The sequence below is a fragment of the Podarcis gaigeae genome (genome assembly GCF_964106915.1).
Source record: "Podarcis gaigeae genome assembly, chromosome: 3".
NCBI lineage: Eukaryota > Metazoa > Chordata > Lepidosauria > Squamata > Lacertidae > Podarcis > Podarcis gaigeae.
Genome location: NC_139680.1, coordinates 67569140 through 67589986, shown reverse-complemented (window position 1 = coordinate 67589986; position 20847 = coordinate 67569140). Strand labels below are relative to the sequence as shown.

The 20847-nt window shown below is 40.7% G+C and overlaps 1 protein-coding gene across 2 annotated transcripts in view; it reads left to right on the top strand.

The window, feature by feature from the left end:
* NOX3 (NADPH oxidase 3) overlaps positions 1-13042 on the top strand; it is a 30053-nt gene extending 17011 nt beyond the window's left edge. For both annotated transcript variants that reach the window (XM_083732499.1, XM_083732498.1), the window contains 6 exons: positions 1243-1335; positions 1939-2192; positions 7006-7168; positions 8541-8687; positions 9936-10060; positions 11636-13042. In XM_083732499.1, the coding sequence (XP_083588625.1) occupies positions 1243-1335; positions 1939-2192; positions 7006-7168; positions 8541-8687; positions 9936-10060; positions 11636-11762 (909 nt within the window). In that variant the 3' untranslated portion in view covers positions 11763-13042. The remainder of the gene's footprint in view (positions 1-1242; positions 1336-1938; positions 2193-7005; positions 7169-8540; positions 8688-9935; positions 10061-11635) is intronic.
* Positions 13043-20847: the final 7805 nt, after the last annotated feature.

Here is a 20847-nt window from a genome sequence, read left to right as displayed (position 1 = left end):
AGCAGAATCAGGGAGTGGAAATTGGTTCTCTCTTCTTAAAGGTTCAAGAATCCAATCTAGAGAGCCTGTCTCAGAAAAAGAGAAGCGACAATTTCATGGAGCATGCATTTATGCACTCTGAGCCAAACAGGACCCATGTCCTGAACAGCTGAGCATGGCTTGCATCAGCATCCATCATGCCTAGGCAGGTGCAAGAAGCTCTATGTCCTGGCAGAGCCCACCACTGACACCATGGACCCGCTACAGCCCACCCCCTCCTCGATTCCTAGAAGCTTGGAAAGGTCTCCCATTGTTTTTTCTAGTTCAGGACTCTGAACAATGAACAGGTAGGGAATTCCATTTCTCAGTTTCCCTACTGTAGTCCAGGCATTACTTACTTTAATATTGCATTATTGTAAGGTAAAGGTAAAGGACCCCTGGACAGTTAAGTTCAGTCAAAGGCGACTATGGGGTTGTGGCACTCATCTCACTTTTAGGCCGAGGGTGCTGGTGTTTGTCCACAGACAGCTTTCCGGATCATGTGGCCAGCAGGACTAAACCACTTCTGGTGCAATGGAACACTGTGACGAAAACCAGAGTGCACGGAAATGCCATTCACCTTCCCACCGCAGTGGTACCTATTTATCTACTTGCACTGGCTGCTTTCAAACTGCTAGGTTGGCAAGAGCTGGGACCAAGAAACGGGAGCTCACTGCATCGTGGGGATTCGAACTGTTGACCTTCTGGTTGGCAAGCCCAAGAGCCTCAGTGGTTTAGACCACAGCTCCACCCGCGGCCATATTGCATTATTGTAACACATTCTAAGTAGGGCTTTCTTTGCACTTTCCTTGGAAACCTAGTTAGTTCAGGAAGATGCAGCACAATTACTCACAGGAGTGACACCCTGTCAGCATATTACACACCCTGCTCAGAGAGCTGCACTGGCTTCTGTTTCATTAGTGGGCTAAATTCAAGTTATTACTATTAGTATTTAAAGCCCTTAACAGCTCCATGGGCCATAAGTTTCCAACCCCTGTGGAAAAGATAGAAACCTGCATTCTCTTCTCCGCCAGTGGGGCGGTGGAGTGTTTGGCAAGCACTCCTCCTCTTTGCTTAGGAATTTTGGGTATATTGCCCACCTTAGCATCCTCTTTGAAGGCAAGGTGGGGATGGACTGAAATAACATAGTGCCTGCAGTGGTTTCCACCAGAAATTTAAAGCTTATATATGCATTAAAACTTCTCTTTATATGATCCCCAACAGGCTTGGAAGTGGGTCTTATGCCCTGTGATATTGTACATCTGTGAAAGAATTATTAGGCTCTGGAGGTTTCAGCAAGAGGTTGTCGTTACAAAGGTGTGTGTGTCGTATCAGCTTTATTATCTGCATTAAAATAAAAATGTATGGTTATATTGCTTCATCAGTAGGAAGTTCTGTATTCAATATTTTGTTGGTGTACTGCACATTCTGTTCTGGGGTTCATTTTCATTTCCATATACATGAGCATTTCAATATTGCCTTACTTTCATAATACTGTTAAGAAAAAAAGTTTGCCTGCAACGGCAAGTCGGAAATTGAACTGCAAGGTATGCAACATCATCACCATGTGAAAAATGGTGGCCAGCAAAAAGTTATGCAACCAGGTGCAAATGGTAGCTAATATTTGCCCATTTAAAATCAGCTGAGTCACATCTATTATTACATTCCTTGTTGATGCACAGGACTATTTTGGGGTTGCCATTCAGTGGTAGAGCCTCTGCTTTGCATGCAGGTTCAGTCCCCAGCATCTCTAGGTTGGGCTGTGTGAGTTCCATGAGTTCCTTGCCTGAAACCCTGGAAAGAGCCACTCCTGGTCAGTGTACACAATACTGAACGAGATGGACCAATGGACTCGGTATAAGAAAGCTCCTTGGGTTCCTAGATATATTGTGTGCTGATTGTCATTTGACTGTGGCTTAGGTGGTGTCTCATTCCTCTGGAGTTCTGGAGCTTCATATGAAAAAACGTGGCTTTAAGATGGAGGCTGGTCAGTATATCTTTCTCCAGTGCCCCGCTATCTCACAGATGGAATGGCACCCATTCACTCTCACTTCAGCCCCAGAAGACGACTTTTTCAGTGTACACATAAGGTCAGTCGGGGATTGGACAGAAGCCCTTTTCAGCGCCTTTGGAGCAGAGGAGAAAACCTTTCGGGAGCCCTGGAAGCTGCCAAGGTTTGATAACTAACTGCAGTGTTGCATACTTGTCATTTTGTTTTGATTAACTAACAATTTGTGAAGGGTTTTTTTCGAAACAGAGTATAAATTATAATTATAGATGTAGTAAAACACAGCATTCTCGAAGTCTCACTGGCAGGAGGAAAAAAACCCCATATATTAATGTTTTCCTTCAGGAGGACTGCTTAAATCATGCTACTTGGAAAAGATATTGAACATTATTTGATATGCCCATGATCCAGCCAAAACTAAGCACTTTGACATTCCATGGTTTTCAGTAGGAAAGCTAAGCAACTGTTTAAGTCTGCAACTGTAAGGTTCATAAAGTGCTTCACTTATAGGGGAAGGGACAGGTCTGGGGGGGAGCAGGGGGCTTAATGAAATCCAAAGATCCAACCTCCCAATTTTAGCAAAATCCTGTCCCTCCATAGTTTTCTAAAAAACAGTAATACAAAGGCAATGCCTCCTTCCCCTGTAATTCAAGTACTGGGAGTAAGTCCATTGAACTCCATAGCACTTACTTCTGAGTAACTATGTATGCTTACCACTATGCTGCATAAGAAGGGGGAGGATAGATATTTTAACTAAAAATCAGAAATGTTTGTTTTTGCTGCAATGCCTATAAATAACCAAAGGATAAAAGAGATAAAAATAAATTAACCCCAGATTGGAAGTAAAACTTTTTGAATCTACTCTGGCTCTATAGCCAGTTCTTATTTGCTTGTTAGCATACTTGCTATTTTTTTTCCCCAGCTTTGCCATAAACTTTCTTCATCCTTCCTAATCATTATAAAATAGTACCAGCAACTTAACAGGGTATCTGGGACAAGGCAATCTTTGCAGCGTGTGCTGGATGCTGGCATTTTGTTCTCAGGAAGTTGTTCACAAATCTATCTTCTTCCTGTCTGCTTGCAGCTTCCTAAAAGTTGGCACATGTCATGCGACCTGACGCGATATCACAATTCATAAAACCCCCACCAGTCAGGGATACCTTCTGAACCGAGGTGCAGTCTAGAAAAAGTTAAAGGTGCCTAAGGACCCCTGATAGGAAATGACCAGGTTCCAGTGTAGGAAAGGGACTGAAACTCAGAAAACAAGGTTTGCAAGGAGGCCTTGGCAGTGGCGTAGCGTGGGTTGTCAGCACCCGGGGCAAGGCAAGTAATTTGCGCCCTCTAACCCGTGGATTTTAGCACCTGAGTCTCTTCCGCGCCCCCCCAGATGTTGCGCCCGGTGTGGCCGGCCCCCCCTGCACCCCCCACGCTATGCCACTGGGCCTTGGACACCTCTGGTTAAAGGTATCAGGTAAAAGGTGGAGGCAAAGATGACCTCCACCTGAGATCCTAAAGAGCTTCTGCCAGTCAGATTGGATTGGGGTGGGGATCCTTCTTCAGGCCTCCTTCCCTCATGGACAGCCTCCTGAGTTTTGGTTCTCTCGATTTCTCATTTTTCCAATCTTTTTTTAAAAACAAAAAACCACAGACATCTTTACTGAAAGTTAGAAATGCTTTCACTTTTTCATTTTTTCTCTTTTATTTATGTCTTACCCTGTTTAGTGGACATATAATTATGTATTTCTCCATATTCCAATCTTAAATTCATCTCTCTGCATTTCTGCAGCACCCTGCAGAAAATCCCTTAGCATTTTAGCATGAATATCTCCTAATAAACACATTTTTCCATGCAGTTTTGACTAATGGACCCATTCTTGCAAACAATCCCCACCTAATATAATGCGTTTTTGTATGTTATTTTCATAGATATCTTCATTTTTATGCAGACTTTCCCCTAATATATGCATTGATGGGTTGGAGAACTGCAAAATTTGGATAAGTGAGAATTCCAAAGGTCAGCTGGCTGTTTGCATTTTGTTTCGGAAAGTGTGAGGCTGATAGATTTGGCTTTAAACGCATAATGAATCAAATTCCCCCGCCATCCCTGTTCCTGGGGGCCACATGCATGTAGTGGGTGGGATCAGAGCAAATGTAGATGGAGCAACAGGTATGACTCTTATCCTTGTGCGGTAAACATCAGAGGTTTTGACATAGTGTCGCATTCCCCTCCCCACACCCAAATCTCTCTGTCATCCTTTCAGGCTAGTGAGAGGCCTAATTATAGTTCAGGGAAGCTTTTCAACCAGGCAAACAGCTCTTGAGGAGGGCACAAAACAGGGCCATTGGGGCTGTAGCCTGAGACTAGAGCAGGCTTCCTCAACCTCGGCCTCCAGGTGTTTTGAGACTACAATTCCCATCATCCCTGACCACTGGTCCTGCCAGCTAGGGATCACGGGAGTTGTAGGCCAAAAACATCTGGAGGGCCGAGGTTGAGGAAGCCTGGGTTAGAGTGTGTGTGAGTTGGGAAGAAGTTAAGTTTAGAAAGAGGGCCTGGAAAGTGGCAAGCCTGCTGTTTTCCAGCCTTGGATTAGACAATGCTGGGCTAGCTGAGCAAATAGTCTAAGAAAGTATAAAGCAGCTTCCTGTGTATGATTAACTATCCTTAACTTCTTTTTTTAACCTGATTGCCCCAGAGAGGATTAAAATATAAACCCTATATATTAAATCCAAATCCTGAATTTTAAGTCTTCTGAGTTTATGTCACTAAACCACTTTTTATCCAATGAATCAGGTATTAGGTCTTCAAAATATCCTCAAAGTAGAAAAGATGTTAGATGATTTTAAGCATGGCATTTAAGAAAGAACAATGGACAGTTGGGCACCAGTTATGTGCATTCAAGAGCAAGTGGCTCCGTAGGAAAAAGACTTATCTAGCCAGGAGGACTGAGAAGCAGTGTAAGAGAAGAAGGAATCTCCCTTCCTGAATTGGTGGCAGGCTCGTTTTGTTCTGAATGCTCCTTTTAATGCAGACATTTTCATATATTTATGAATTACGTGCTAATATATCTAATTCTATCCCCACCCTCACATTTTTCATTCCTTCACCGCATAGCAAGAAGTTTTCAAACTGATTAAAAGCATTCCAAAATTAAATCAGTTCCTCTGTGCCTTGATTTGCACACTATGGAAAATAAGACTTTTAAAGCAGGATGCTTTTTTTCTTAAATCATAATTAAATATGCAAATGCTCTCACTAAATTTGGCCATGCAATTAAGTCACTAATCAGATTGCCGGAATCCTTAAAATTGCAATTGCATGCTTAAATAAAATGGCCAGAGCCCTTATGCACATAGCCCTCCTGCTCTCTTCTGCTAAATAGTTTCTTTGATAGCAAAACAGCACTCATGGAAAACTGTGCCCTTCTTGTAACAAATATAACCAAGTCATAATTTTGGAACAATTCTATTTTGTCCTTTAACATATTTTATTTATGTATTTATTAAAAATTATATCCCACCGTTCTTCCATTTTCCCATGACAGTTAGTAATCCGTATATTAAAATAACAGGTACGGCGGTACCTTGGTTCTCAAACTTAATCCATTCCAGAAGTCTGTTCCAAAACCAAAGTGTTCCAAAACCAAGGCACGTTTTCCCATAGAAAGTAATGCAAAATGGACTAATTTTGCAGACTTCTAAAAACAACCCCTAAAACAGCAATTTAACATGAATTTTGCTATCTAACGAGACCACTGCAAAATGAACAACAGCAGCAAGGATACTCGTCGCTAAGTATTGGAAAACCCAAGATTTACCCACGCTGGAAGAATGGCAGATGCAACTGATAGACTATATGGAATTGGCTGAAATGACTGGCAGAATCCGAGACCTGGGAGAGGAGACGGTAGAAGAAGACTGGAAGAAATTTAAGATTTATCTGCAAAAATATTATAAATTGTATGAATGTTAAGCAGGATGCTAGATTATAAATAATTCGGCACCATTAAAACAGATGAGGTGAATTATGAGGATAAGTTAAATTCAGTTAGACAATGATTAGGCTAAATCAAATTTTTTAAGATATAAAACAAATTTATTCAAAATGTGTGATGTAATATTGGAAAATTAGTTAGTAAGAATGCAAACAAGGTGATAAATTGCTGGATTAAATTTTTTATGACTAGGAACGCAGGAACGGGAGACGTGAGGAAGTCCAAAGATGACAAGAAAACGTGTTATGATATATATTATTGTGTTTCATTTATTTGCATTGTAATTAAAAACTCTTAATAAATATTTTTTTAAAAAAGAAAGTAATGCAAAATGGACTAATTTTGCAGACTTCTAAAAACAACCCCTAAAACAGCAATTTAACATGAATTTTGCTATCTAACGAGACCACTGATCCACAAAATGAAAGCAATAATCAATGTACTGTACTATAAAATAAATAAGACAGTATTGTAGATGATAAAAATTAAAATTAACTTTTTTTCTTACCTGCACTGATGATAGTCATTGTTTAGATAGGGTTTTTTTTTTATTCATTTCCACAGTCACACAATCAATGAATCAGTAGCTGAACTGGGTTCCACACAGTCACAAAAACAAATTAACCAAAAAACAAAAACACAAAATAAATAGCAAAAACAAAAGCGCCCAACTTAATCTGTTCCAGAGGTCCCTTAGACTTCCGACATATTCAAAAACCAAGGCGCAGCTTCTGATTGGTGCAGGTGACCTGGAAACAATAGCTGACAGTCGCATCAGATGTTCAGCTTCCAAAAAATGTTCGGAAACTGGAACACTTGCTTCCGGTTTTTCGGCATTTGAGAACCAAGACTTTTGAGTACCAAGGCGTTTGAGAACCAAAGTACCACTGTCTTAGAAAAATAAAATCCACATAAACTTAAATCAACAAAAAGAAAACTCTGAACAGTGGCAGACTTCTAATTTTAGCTGAGTGTTTCTTGTTACAGACTAGCTGTGGATGGGCCCTTTGGAGCAGCAGCAACAGATGCGTTTCAGTATCAAATTAGTGTCTGCATTGCAGCAGGAATAGGAGTCACTCCTTTTGCTTCCATTCTGAAATCAATTTGGTATAAGTGCTGTAATCTAAGCACAGGACTGAGTCTGGAAAAGGTAATCAGTACTGTGGTTACATGTTTCATTTGCAAATATGTTTTGTATCACTTGCTCATTTGGGGGATCATTTCAGTAAATAACCATCATGGTTGTACTAGCCACTTGCCTTCCAGCTAATGTCCCAATTCTATTAACTTGTGGCATTCTGTGTAAGGGAGGCAAAGCTGCCAGGCTTTTTGCTGGGCAAATCCTATCTGTAGCTGCTTATTCTTACCTTTGTTCAACACTTAGCTAAATGGCCCATAGTATTAAGATTCTTTGGGAGCAGCCATGACTGTGGTGTGATGCTGCTTTAAATGTATAGTGCAGATGGGGCCTTGAACTCTGCATAAATATGTTAATATGATTCTAGATATTCAAAGTTTTAAGTCTGGACTATATTTCACCCAATAGAACATATGTATTGATTATGACTTGAACTTCATAGCCAAGTAAAAAAAAAAAAGTAAACAGACTGTTGCATTATCTTCCTTCTCTGATGTACAATATATTGGTCAGTTTGGTGATATACCGTAACCCATATCACTATTTTAGTGATAGCGGTTGAGGTGAATTATTAATTCATTTCCATTCCTCCCCACTTTTTTCCAGTTCCGCATGTATTCCACAAACAAGGTAATGCATTGAGGCGAGGTGTCTGGCCCTTGTAAAAAATGCTGTGAGGTGTGTCACTGAAACTCCCATTTTACCGACAGAAAACTGATAGTAATTGTACATGAACTCATTATGAAAATTAAGTCTAAAAAGAGGTGCAATGTAGCGGCTAAGTGTGTGAGATGTAGTCCAGGAAGCTCCTAGTTTAAATGTTACTTCAGATGTGACTCATTAGGTGGACTTAGTTAAGCCACTCTTCTCAGCCATCTGCAATATGGATAAAAATAAAGATCTACCTCAGTGGGTTGTTGTAAGAATTACTGAGGTAAAGGATGTGAAGTGCTTTGAACACTTAAGAAGAGCTATAGAAATGTTGGTTACTATTCTTATATTGATTGCCAAAACTTGCCAGGTTGCCAGAGCATCCTGGCTTGTCAGATATTTGAACCAAATCTCCCTGGTCCAAGTCCCTTGTGCTGTCATATTACTGGAAGCAGTTTAGATGGAGTATTAAGAATGTCTACATCTCAGTGCCTTAGAGGCAGTGGCTGTGATTTTCAAAAATCCGTTTAAACTGTATATGAATGACTGCTGGAGTATGTTTAAAAACTCTACATCGTCAATGCTGGATAGAAAATCAAGTATGAATTTACACCTGAGCACAGTAGCCAGCTATAAGATTAGCTACTTATCTCCAAATAAATAATTTAAGAGCCATATAGGATGCCCGATGAAAGCTTGCACTTTGTTGAATTGTTTTACTTTCCCTTGACAGGTTTATTTCTATTGGATTTGCCGAGATCCATCTGCCTTTGAGTGGTTTGCTGATCTCCTGTGCTTGCTGGAAGCACAAATGGCTGAGAAAGGGAAAGCCCATTTTCTAAGCTATCACATATTTCTTACTGGCTGGGATGAAAGTCAGGTATAAATGAAATCTTATGGGACTGAGTTACTGAATCTTACTTTTCCAGGACTGCAGCCTAAGGAACAGTAATCAAATGAATGCCTAATCACATAAAGCGTAGCTTCCTTAGAGTGAATAGTTGTAACATTTGTCTTTTGAAAGTATTCATTCCAACTATATTTACCACGGTAGTCCCAGGTACACCACTTGATGCCAGGTTCTCTGCAGATGCAGGAGCACCCAAGCCCTGGCAGATTGGCAGCCAGATCTGCAACTGCTCCCCAAGCCCTCTTCCCTTTAGTTCTTCTCTTACTCTTTCCTCTCCCTCCTTCCAGCTTTCCTTTTCCCCGTGACTCTGCCTGCTCCCAACCCCTTATGGCAGTGCCACCCTGTCCATTAAATTTCTCTCTATGGCACTTCACAATTTCTCCCACAACTTGTACATTAGTCTCTACTAACTATTTTGGTTAACTGAAACAGGAAGGCACTGGGGACAGATTTGGGGTTATCTTCTACCTATACATAATTTGGGGTTATCTTTCAGGAGTTTGATGACCAGGGCAAGAATTCCTGCCTACTGTGCAGTCTGCTACCCAAATTGATGCCACTGTGATAATAAAGAAAGGAATGCAAGGTTGGAGGGGTATGAATATGCAGCTGGGAGATGGGGAAAGAGAAGAGGGAAGGGAGGCATAGCTACAGAATTTCATTATCTCTTGCAGACCTTGAGTAGATGCTGCATGATGTATGTAGCTTAGCTACCCATGTGAATCTGCTTGCTAATGTGGAAAGTCTGCATGCCAGCGCCACATGCCACACATGAGATTGGGCAGGTCCACAATGGATGCCGATTACAGAAACATCCACAGAATTTTAACATTTAGAGCAACAATACCACGGTCATAACTAATGAAGATGTCTTATGAATTGTAGAGTTGGGACCACAAGAGTTATGTATAGCCCAACTCCCTGAAATGCAGGAATCTTTTGCCCAATGCAGCGATCGAACTCATGACCCTGAGATTAAGAGTATCATGCTCTACTGACTGAGCTATCCCAGGAGAATATGAACTTGGAATATAAATCCCATCAGCCCAGCCAACATGGTCAGTGGTCATTTGGAGGGCATCCCTGATCTAGACTTTTGAGTGCCTCTTTTAGTCTGTTCCTCCATATTTTAGGATGATAGCCTTTCCTTTTTTACTTGAAGGTGATGTTAAACATTCTGGTTCTCAAATAATTACCTTTTGGTTCTCAACAATACAGGCTACTCATATTGCCTTACATTATGATGAAAAGTTGGATGTAATTACTGGTTTGAAACAAAAGACCTTCTATGGACGACCAAACTGGGACACAGAATTCAAACATATAGCAGAAAATCATCCTAGGTAAGGCAAATTAGCAAGTAATGTCATTATACTGCATTTCCCCCAGTGAGCTAGGTAGGGAAGAAAAATTGTACCACTTTATCAATAACACTTCAATAATAATTTGAGCTGAGTTCTTATGCTGAAAGCATCTTTATGTGTAATAAAACTTTAGATGAAGAAATCTTGGATAGACAATGCCAATAAAATCTAATTTTTGGACAGGAGAATCTAATATTTGAAGTATTAAAATATCTTGGCATTTGTCCAGCTATAATTGAAAGACCCAATCCAATTATTGTTCAGCACAAAGGACAAAGTAACACTAATTTCCCTTGAAAATGGTTATTAAAGAGATAAACAGTGAGGCCTTTTTCTTACGATGTCAAGGATGTGTTTGTTCCCCAACATAATTGGCTGTGGATGTAAAGACAATGCTCTTATGTTATTAGTTCATCTCAGCTTGAAAGGTCTAAGTTGAACTCCAGAGTTTTGCTAAGAAAAGCTTAGAAAAGGCTTATTTGTTCCCAGTAGCCTCTGAAGCAGTCACTGCAGCTTATTTTGTCTTCATCACCCAGAAAAAGGACATAAACAAAAATATTTTGTGGTTTCTTAACAGCAGTAGGGGTGTGGGAGAAATTCAATTCAGTTTGCATTTAAAGGCGAATCTATGTAATGTGAATGTGTAATGTGTATACCAAAATGCAGCCATCATTTGAAATTTGCATTTCTTCAAATTTTGCAATCTAGTTCTCCAAGTAATTTATACAGTGTGCATGACTATGCGTATATTAATGAAAGTAACATGTGAAAAGTGCATTATCTTAGGGCAGATTGCTTTGCAAAAATGTGTATATTAGGCAGAATTATAAACAAGCATGTGTATATATACAAGCATTACAGTATTAGGAGAAATTCACACTAAAATGCTGGTGAATTTTCATGAAAATGTTTTCTTTAATTACAAGCTGTTGTGGAAATGTGGAGAAGTGAATGTAAGACTGGAAGAACTAGAAATTGAAATTGACAGACCCATCAGTCCCTGTTTAGCAGTGCCTACTATTTACCTGCCAGTTGACCAATAAGAATGTCTTTTTAAATAAGAAAAAAACATGCATGGCAATCCTATGTATGATTACTCAGCTATAAGCACTACTGAGACAAGTGAAGCTTACTTCCTAGTAAGGATTCAAATGGAATCTATCCAGTGGACTACCTAATCCAGAGATGCCTAACCACTGACTTGGGAGGCCATATGAAATCAGCTGTGAAACACAAAAATGACAGAATATAAAGTCTTTGCTTTCAAGTCCATATAGTTCATGCTTTAAAGGATTTTCCCCCTATAAACTGTTTGATGTATGTTTAACCCTATGACCCTTTTAAAGGGTGACTTTCCAAAACAGACAAAAAAAGCTCCAGGGCAGTGCAAACTTCATCTTGCCATTCAGTGTTCTGACAGCATCCCCCAAATAATGGTCATGAAGCTGGAAACATATTTCCCATGCTCTGTAATAAAGTTGGCATTACATATTATTATCCCCCCCCCCTTCTTTCCTTCTGAAATTAATCTGGGTATCTTGCTTTTCTTGGCAGCAATAACATTGGTGTTTTCTTCTGCGGACCTAAATCTCTGTCTCAAACCCTTCGAAAGAAGTGCAGCTGGTATTCATCTGCTGATCCAAGAGGTGTTCAGTTTTACTACAACAAAGAAAGTTTCTAGAATCTAGACCTTTTGAAACAGAGCATTTGGCATTCTGTGTTTAGTAGAGGAATTTACTTTGTCCTTAAATTGCAACCTGAGATTGCTTAGGGTGAGGGTGATGCTTTAAAAACAACAGCACAGTAGTGGAGGGAAGTTCTCACCAGCTCAGTAGTCCCACATATTCTGAGTTAGACAAGTGCTAAGCAAACAGGTCACCTGAAAAACAATCTTCCCTCTCCTCTGTGAGCATTAGGATTAACAAATGGGACTTGGCTGTTTTTCTATCAGCTAATGGTAACCTGAAGGTGGGGTATTTCAATGATAGCACGAGTGTTGTAAAATGCCCTCCCTGCTGAAATATGAGAGGTCCCAGAAGTACCTGTTTAGGCAAGCGTTCCTCTGAACTTGATTTCTTTTTAACTGCTTCAGATGTTGTGCTTTTTAACTGGCTTGTTTTATTGTATATTTTCATTAGGGATGTTTAAATGCTCTGGTGGAATTGTTATTGTGTATTTTAATTATGTTTAAATTTTATAATTGATTTTATAGCTGTAAACCACTTAGAAGCTATTTTTGCATATAAGCGTTATATAAATCAATAAACAACAGCAACAATAATAATACATATAAATGCTAATACATTTAGATCATGCTTAAAATAAAAAGTGATGGGCAGAACCTCAGTCTCCAGTCCCACCATCTAGTCACAGCACATTAATAATAATAATAATAATAACAACAACAATTGTACTCCATTTGGTGGTCTGAATGAGAATCGGGTTTGTGTGGTAGTGAAGATACAACATGTGTTACTATTGTGCAGTTTTTATAGGAACAAAAGAACCAGACCTATCTGTCCTGTAAGGTCTTCTGTAGAGTGATATAGCCTTCTTGGTCATAGATACACAATCTCATGAAACTGAATCAGTTACAAATCTTTATAACATGGAATACAAAGCTTGCAAGCTCAGAATTATTAAGGACTACTGGGTCTAAGTTTGTCTGAACCTTGTTTGATCTTTAACAATGAAAATGTATTGTTCAAGGCTTCCCTGCATCCCCCCCTCCTTTGTTATGTATTTCTTTACAGCATTTATATCCTGCCCTTTAGCCAAAAAGGCTCTCAGCACTGCTTACAGAAATCAGTTTCAGGTCCTTCTCCTCAGGCTCATAATCTACAAAGACATAACACATGAGGAGGGGAGCAAGCTTGTCACACAAGATAGGGTTGCCATATCTTGAAGAGCAAAAAAAGAGGACAGCCTGAGCCAGTGCATGCCTGAGCTGGGGAAAGAGGTGTGCGGTGTTGTAAATAAAAATATGCCCTTTTCCCTTATGGGGTATCCAAGAGCCCATATAGAGTCCTTACATAGGTTCCCTATTGGTAGGAGAAAATAACAGAGGCCAACCAGAGAATATTGAGAAGCAAAGCAGCTAGTAAGCTTGATCTTTATTGATCTGTTGCAACAGGGTGCTCCCCTCACACGCAGGAGAGGAAGAGGACCTAGAACAATGGCCTGCAAGGCCTTATAAAGACTATTGAAATTGCCACCCTGTAGATCAAGCCCACCCCTAGAAACATTATGCATACATCACAGAAGGGGTGTAACCTAAGACCACCCCTCAGATACATCCCACCTACATCACAGAAATTTAAATGTTGTTTTTCTCTTGTCCTTGTTTATCTCCTGTCTGGCAGGTTACTTGATTGGATTTCCTGGGGAGCCTGGCCATTCTTTTGTAGTGGTAAAATACTTATTTCCTGAGCCAGGTCACCGGCTCACACCTTGTATCTTAAATGTGTCCTTAAGACAGGATTTGTGAGGAAAGAGACAATGGGGAGACTTTTCCATTTTGACCATGCAGAGAAACATTTGCTCAGTTTAGGAATCAAAATGGTTCCAGGTTGGCTTTCCTGTGCTGATCTATGTACATGTGGTTATGAACGTTGCCATATATCTAAGACCATAAAATTCCTATCACAGCGGGCACCTGAAATGCCTGAGCCCCAAACACGCCCCCAAACCAGACATTTCCTTTAAACTGTAAAAATCTGCCCAGATGGGTATGTTGGCGCTCAAAAAGAGGACACGTCCGGGTTTCCCCAGACGTATGGCAACCCTACACAAGAGCTCCAAATCTACTTTAATTACACAACCTGAATGTGCCTGGTATGTGATTGAATACCACTTGAAAATTCCAGCTTAGTTACCTTCTATGCTTTCAGACTGTTCTGCTCCCCCTTTCTCTCTCTACCTGATTCAACTCCCATCTGTTTTTAGATTCCAGCTGAGATCATAACACTTTTCCTACTCAGGTGCTTTGCTCCTTCCCTCCTCTCTCCCTGTAAGTGCTGTTTTTCTTTACTCTGGTCATTGATAAACCATTAAGAATACGTATTTGAAACCTGACACTTACATACTTCATGGTGAAGTTTCCAAAAAGTGGGGGGGGGGGAGGGGAGAATCCATAAAAACTCCAAAGAATTAGCACATAAATAGCAGTAGATTTGTTTGACAGTAAACAAAAGAAAGGCATTGCAGTTGTACTGAGGTGTAAAATACGGATCAAGGGGATCAGATAATGCGGTTACTGATCCACGCAATAAAACCTGAAGTGCAAAACATCCCATGTGTGTCACCAGATGAACAAGACAAATGACAACATTATACATACATGCACGTACAAGGCAGTGGTAAAACACAAAAAACAACAACAACCAAACAAACCCAATGAGAGTATACAGAGCAAGAAACCCTGCATATTACTGAACGCTACAGTTATAGTTTATAATTTTCTGTTTGGGGACCAAATTTGTATGGAAAGCTTGCTATAAAAGGCACAGTTGTACTATGATTGAGTTTAAGGCTGTATATCTTTATTTCCAAATAGTTTTAAAAGATGTGGTTTTTCTTCTTCTTTCCCCTCTGTATGAAATGATTAATGTGGGGCATTGGCAGGAGCCACAGAGTAAGTGATGAATGAATCTCCGTGGTGGTTTGCCCGGAGGCTTCCCTTCGCCTCAGTGTTGTACTGAACCTCAGAGAAACTTGACACATTAAAAATATAAATTTCATAGAGAAAGAAACACCAAGCTTTTGTGAAGAGGAGTGCTGTGCGGAAACAAGGATCAGCTGCTACTCTGTTGAAGAAAGAAGCGGTAATTTCCGACAGATCCAGAGTGGTTCTTTTAATGGAGCCTATATAGGAAGCAACAAGCATAGTGTCTGAAGTACCGTGCTCTCATTCCCCACAACCTATACTTAGGGCAGCCTCCTGCAACAAGATGTAATGTTTTTGCTTCTAGCTCAATGTGGCATCTCTTCACTGCTTTGATTTATTCTCGCTTTTGCAAATCAATGTGGTATGCTACAGAAGACGCATTTTGAGTCCTTGCTGTAGTTGACTGAGTAGCAGAAGTGTTATCACTGTGAGGGGTGAATTTCCCTGGTATCAGGGTGAGTTACTTAGAATGAAAGGGGGGGAAAGGAAGGAGGTGGGGGAAAGATTGGCGAGGCTTGTTAGCCTAGAATGAAGCTGTATTTACACTGAATGAAAATCAATTTATTATGGATGCGGCTGAAATCAGAAATGGATAATAGGATGAGGATGTATAGAACACTGCTGGGAGAAGTGCTATTTTGCCCATTGACTACAACTTTAGGAGTGCATATTGCAGCTGTGCCTGGAGTGAGTTGGAATGAAGGGCAAAACAAAATAACAAACAGAAATGAATTTGCTTTTTGGATATGTGAAGCTTTAGCAAAACTGCAGAACTGAAATAAACATCACATAGACCTTGTTCTTGAAGCCTGAGTTGCAGTGGCGTAGTGTAGTGTTGAGGGGGGCAGAAGGGTGGTGACCATGGGCACAAAATTCTCAGAGGCTCCCTTGCGTGGCTGGGCTTCTGCCCCTTTCTAGAGCCATGGGGTGGCAAACTGGGCCTGGGCTGGGCCTTAGAAGCTGCAGTCACACCTCCTTCTCCTTGTGGCTGGCAAAGGGATGCCCACATGCCGTACGCCTTGGCTTGTTGTGCTGGGAAGTGCTGCAGCCATCAAGTCGAGAGGGTATGTGGCCACCAGCAGCAGCAGTGCCGACACCAGCAGCCATGTGCCTCGTGGGCTCCACATGTGCCCCTCAGGCACATGCCTCCACCCCAGCTACCCAGTCCACTGGTGCGGGGTGCAGCACTTGCCTCGCCTCAGGCGCAGGCAACCCACAATACGATACTGTTGGGTTGTGATAGGGCATTGTATGAGTTCTGCCCTATACATATCAACTCAGATCTAATCCACTATTACGTTCAGTGGTGCCTACTCTCAGGTACGTGGGTACAGGGGTTACAGCGGTACAGTGGTACAGATGATGGGCAATATCTGAGAATTATTGGGAGTATAACCCAGATTGATTGGCAGGTCTCATCCTGTCTTCCTATTCTTTAACATCAAGAAATACAAAAATCATTGTTGCAGCATGAATGCATTTTCAGTGGGATATCAAGGAAAATGAACAGAGGAGTAAAGTATTTCCTTTTGTCTCAGTTTTGTGGTTATACTTGACCATATTCATTAATCCCAATGACTACCCAAAAGCATTAAGTATTTAGTTAAGCAGGGAAAGTTCTGTCAACTGAAGCAAACATTATCAATTAAGAAATCAGATACAGTGGTACCTCGGGTTACATACGCTTCCGGTTACATACGCTTCAGGTTACATACGCTTCAGGTTACATATGCTTCAGGTTACAGACTCAGCTAACCCAGAAATAGTATCTCAGGTTAAGAACTTTGCTTCAGGATGAGAACAGAAATCGTGCTCCAGCGGTGCGGCGGCAGTGGGAGGCCCCATTAGCTAAAGTGGTGCTTCAGGTTAAGAACAGTTTCAGGTTAAGAACGGACCTCCGGAACGAATTAAGTACTTAACCCAAGGTACTACTGTAGTCACAAACTTGATTCATGGGCTTGAGCTCAACCTATCATAATGACAGAAGTGACACCATAGTCCCCATGATCAGCACAACTAGACTTACTTAAAATTCCCTTCAGTCATTCTACAAGTGGTTAATCACATGCTCAGTTTCTCCTGCATGGATGAGTGTTAAGGGAGAAGAATTAAGTTCACCAAAGTATTAAAAAAATGATTTAGATTTTCAGGTAGAGAGACATAAAAGTCTTTCACATGTACCTTGGTCACAACCTCCTTAGATCTATTTACTCCAGAGCAACCTCATTGGAAGTAATGGCACTATGGTGAAGAATGAGTGTCTTTATACGAATGTAACATAAAAATATTGGGCTAAAACAAAGCTTTCCTAACTGTGTGTCGTGACATATTAGTGGCAGTGGCCTAGCGTAGGTTGTCAGCACCCGGGGCAAGGCAAGTAATTTGCGCCCCCTAACCCGTGGATTTTAGCACTCGAGTCTCTTCCACTAGATTAGCGCGCGCCCCCTCAAATGTTGCGCCCGGTGCGGCCTGCACCCCCCACGCTACGCCACTGATTAGTGTGTCTGCTGCAGTCTGTAGGTGTATCGTGTGAATGCGCCTCACACTTCTCCTAGGGCTGGAAAAGGGTTTGTTTAACCTCTGGTTTGCTAGTAAAACTGAATTACTGTGTCACAAAATGATGCATGTCTAAAAAGTGTGTCACCAACATGAAAAGTTTGGAAAGCTCTGGGGTCAAGTTGCTCAGTCTTCATTGAAATATTTCATTATTCATTCATTGTGTGCAATTAAGTGCACCCTATGTAAATAAGTGCACTTTATGTAAATAAGGCAATTTTTCCCATGGCAAAGTGGCTTTTTTATATATAATGGAGCCGAGGCTTCTCAACATGCTCACCTTTAGTTGTGCTGCCACCTCGCTGTTCTCCAGGAAACTGCCATTTTTAAGACTTTTCATGGTCAGCTGACAGCATAATCAGTGCATTGCTAAGTAGGGGTTCCATGTGAATGAAACAATCTAAAAAAAAAATCACCTTCCGCTATAAATAAAGGTTCCTTGTGCAAATCAACCCCTCCTAGTCAAGGTGGCATCCAGTTTTATTATGTGTACTTTCCTCTTCTTTCTTCATAGCAAGATTATTTCATTAACCTGATCCATGCATTCAGGTTTTTAGTGCTGGTGGTGTTAGTAATCTAGAAATTTAAGAGTTCACATAGCACGGAACAAGAGTGTCATCTAGTGGTGAGATTACTGTGCATGTTGTTTATTTGCTATGCCTTTATTTCTGCATCTTCTCAGCAGATTTACTGAGTGCTGGAGAGAAGAGATGAATTGTTCCCAAATATTTTTGTCATGACCTAACTTTTAACTTTAGAATAGTTGATTCTATTTTCAGCCATCAGCTTTTAACTGTAGCTGGTTAAAAAGGCTTCAATTTGACTTTATTTTTTAAAAAATGAGTAAGTTGAAAGCTAAAGGGGAATAAAATATGACTTTCACAGTTTCCCCTGACAGTTACTCTCTAAAATTCCATTTTCCTTGTCTTGGAAGAGATGGGGAATAGGATGAACACCAGGACTGATTCTGAACCTCTCTACCTCAATCTTGACGGGCCACTCTGATGCTTTCAAACAACATTGCAGGAGGTTAGACTAGATGGCCCTCGACTCTACAATTCTCTGATTAGGCTGCAAAGGAAGTTCCCTGCTGATAATGGGGCTTGCTCTGTGTTGTTTTTATATTCAGTTCCAACTGCAAGCTCTACTTTCAGAAGATCAGGTACATTTGAGCTCCTGATTTATCTGGGCTTTTTTCCTTTACTTACAGTACGTCAATATCTGTTTCATTCCTAGATTGTGCACAAACACCTGAGGCTGAGATTTATTAATATCCTATCTCACTCTGCCTAATGCTTTTAAGAAGCGCTTAAGCATCATTAGGATTCTGGTTCTCAAGTTATTTGAGGCTAACGTTTGTCACATTTTGGACAAAAAATGGGTGGGACTAACTCGGTTTTTAAAATATATATATAATTTATCACCGATTATCCAAATAACAAGTGCATGTTGCTCCACTGAGTACTGGACACTTCTACAAAGTGAATGGGTGAAAAGGAGTGAAGTTACTTACTTCAGTAAATCTTTGATTTCTGCTCTTATCTAATGCACTGACTGAACTTCCAGACAATCTCTATGCACTTTTATTAAACATTCCACTACCACAAAACAGTGTCTTGCCATTCATTTATACTCACAGTGAACAGCAAGTAAGAAAATGGAAACAGACAAAATCATAAGGAAATCCTTGAAACCCATCATTAGTTTTACAGTACCATGGAGAGAACATTCTTCCCTGCTTTGCAGAACATTTGTGCAAACGACCTCCCCAAATCACTTCCTTTGCCAGCTGGATGCCTCTGACAATCATCCCTAGAAATTGTTTGAAGAAGGTATGTGTATTTTTAGCTACACTATATCCGGCATCTGGAATGCTAGCATGTGACATTTCAACCTGTGTTCAATAATTAGTGCCCTAGAACAGTTGGTCACGAACCCAGCAAGAAAGGAGGCAGCCCAACACTTAATTATGTGAGTGGTGCCCAGGACCTGTGTAAGACACAAATGTTGAATTGATTGGACGTTGCCACTGAATATGAAGACATAGTATTGAGAACCTGAAACACTTTACCATTGTCCGATTAAATTAAGAATATGGAACAAATGAAGTGTTGTATGTTCACCACTTGTAGACTGAAAACTACAGCTGTAGAAATACTTCTCAAGATAAGTTTTTTATGGGTGCTTACAGAGAGGAAAGTAATACTGCAAATGTGTTGTCACCAACAGTTTTTTTATTTATTTATCAGATTTTCTACAAAAGGGGGAAAATTAGATTAAGGGGGGGCAGGGCCAGTTTAGAGGCCCTAAGCACTTGATTTTGGTGCCCCCATATACATCTAATTCAAAAGTAAGCAATAATAAATTGTAAAATGAAACAGTATTTTTCAGAATGAAACAAAATCTAAAGATTGAAAATGTTATTTTTTTGTATACTTCCACTTTGTATTTTTTTAAAAAATCTACATTTTCTAATTGCAAAACTAATTTTACACAACACATAAGCTTCTATACAACTCTCACTTTTTGCCTTCGTCCTTCTAATGATGGTAGTTAGACAAAAGCCAGAGCTAAGAGTTGAGGGAGGGGCCCCCACCAATTTGCTGTATGACACAGTTATCTTAGATAGGGGGGCATTACCTCACCGGAAAGCTAGCCTGGATCTTCCAAGAATTGAATCTGTGCTGGATCTAGTTATTAGAAGGGGGCTAGGGCGCACAACCCACGCCCCACAACTCATAAGAATACAATTAAAAAACCAATCTATTTAATGCAAAAGATGTGCCACCTTCTGTCTTCAACCACAAATCCGGACACACTATGGACCACCTGAATAATGCTTGTGGACCACTGGTAGTCCATGTTCCAGTGTTTGGGAACTCTTGGCTGAGAAAACAACTGGGATTTCTTGCTCCTTTCTGTTGTCAGTGTGAAGTCTATGAAATCCCCTCACACCTTTGCTAGACTTGGGGAAATGTGACTGACCTGACCAAGGATCAGCATGACAGAAGGGAGTTCCTGACTGCTATAAAAATTAGCTTTTCATTAGTATTCTGCATTGCATTCTACATACTAGCTACACCTTCTCACATAACCTCATCTCCTAATGCCAAAATACTATCTCTCATGGTTATAAGCAGAGGGGGAACTGCACTTTGCACATGTCCAGAGACGCTCTTTTCTCGCTGGAATCTGTTGTTATGACAGATTATGTTATCTCCTATGTTATTCCCTATTGCATGATCCTGACCCAGAGTCAAATCTCCACTGAAGATGGAGGAAGAGCTTAAATGCCACAGAAGGATCTCAGATCTTTCCGCCCTTCGCTCTTGAGGGCTGGCTGAGAAAGATGGGTAGTGGAAAGCAGCGAGCGAAAAACTCCGGAAACAAGAGGCGGAAGAAGGCAGTGAAGCAATAAAGCCTTGAGCGGCGAACGCCTTCCTCGAGCGCTATACGCAGCCAAGTGCGCCCCGCCCCTTTTAGGCTCTAATGAACACCAGCCAATGAGCGGGCGGCAGTCGGCAGTCGGGCGGAGTTCTCCCTG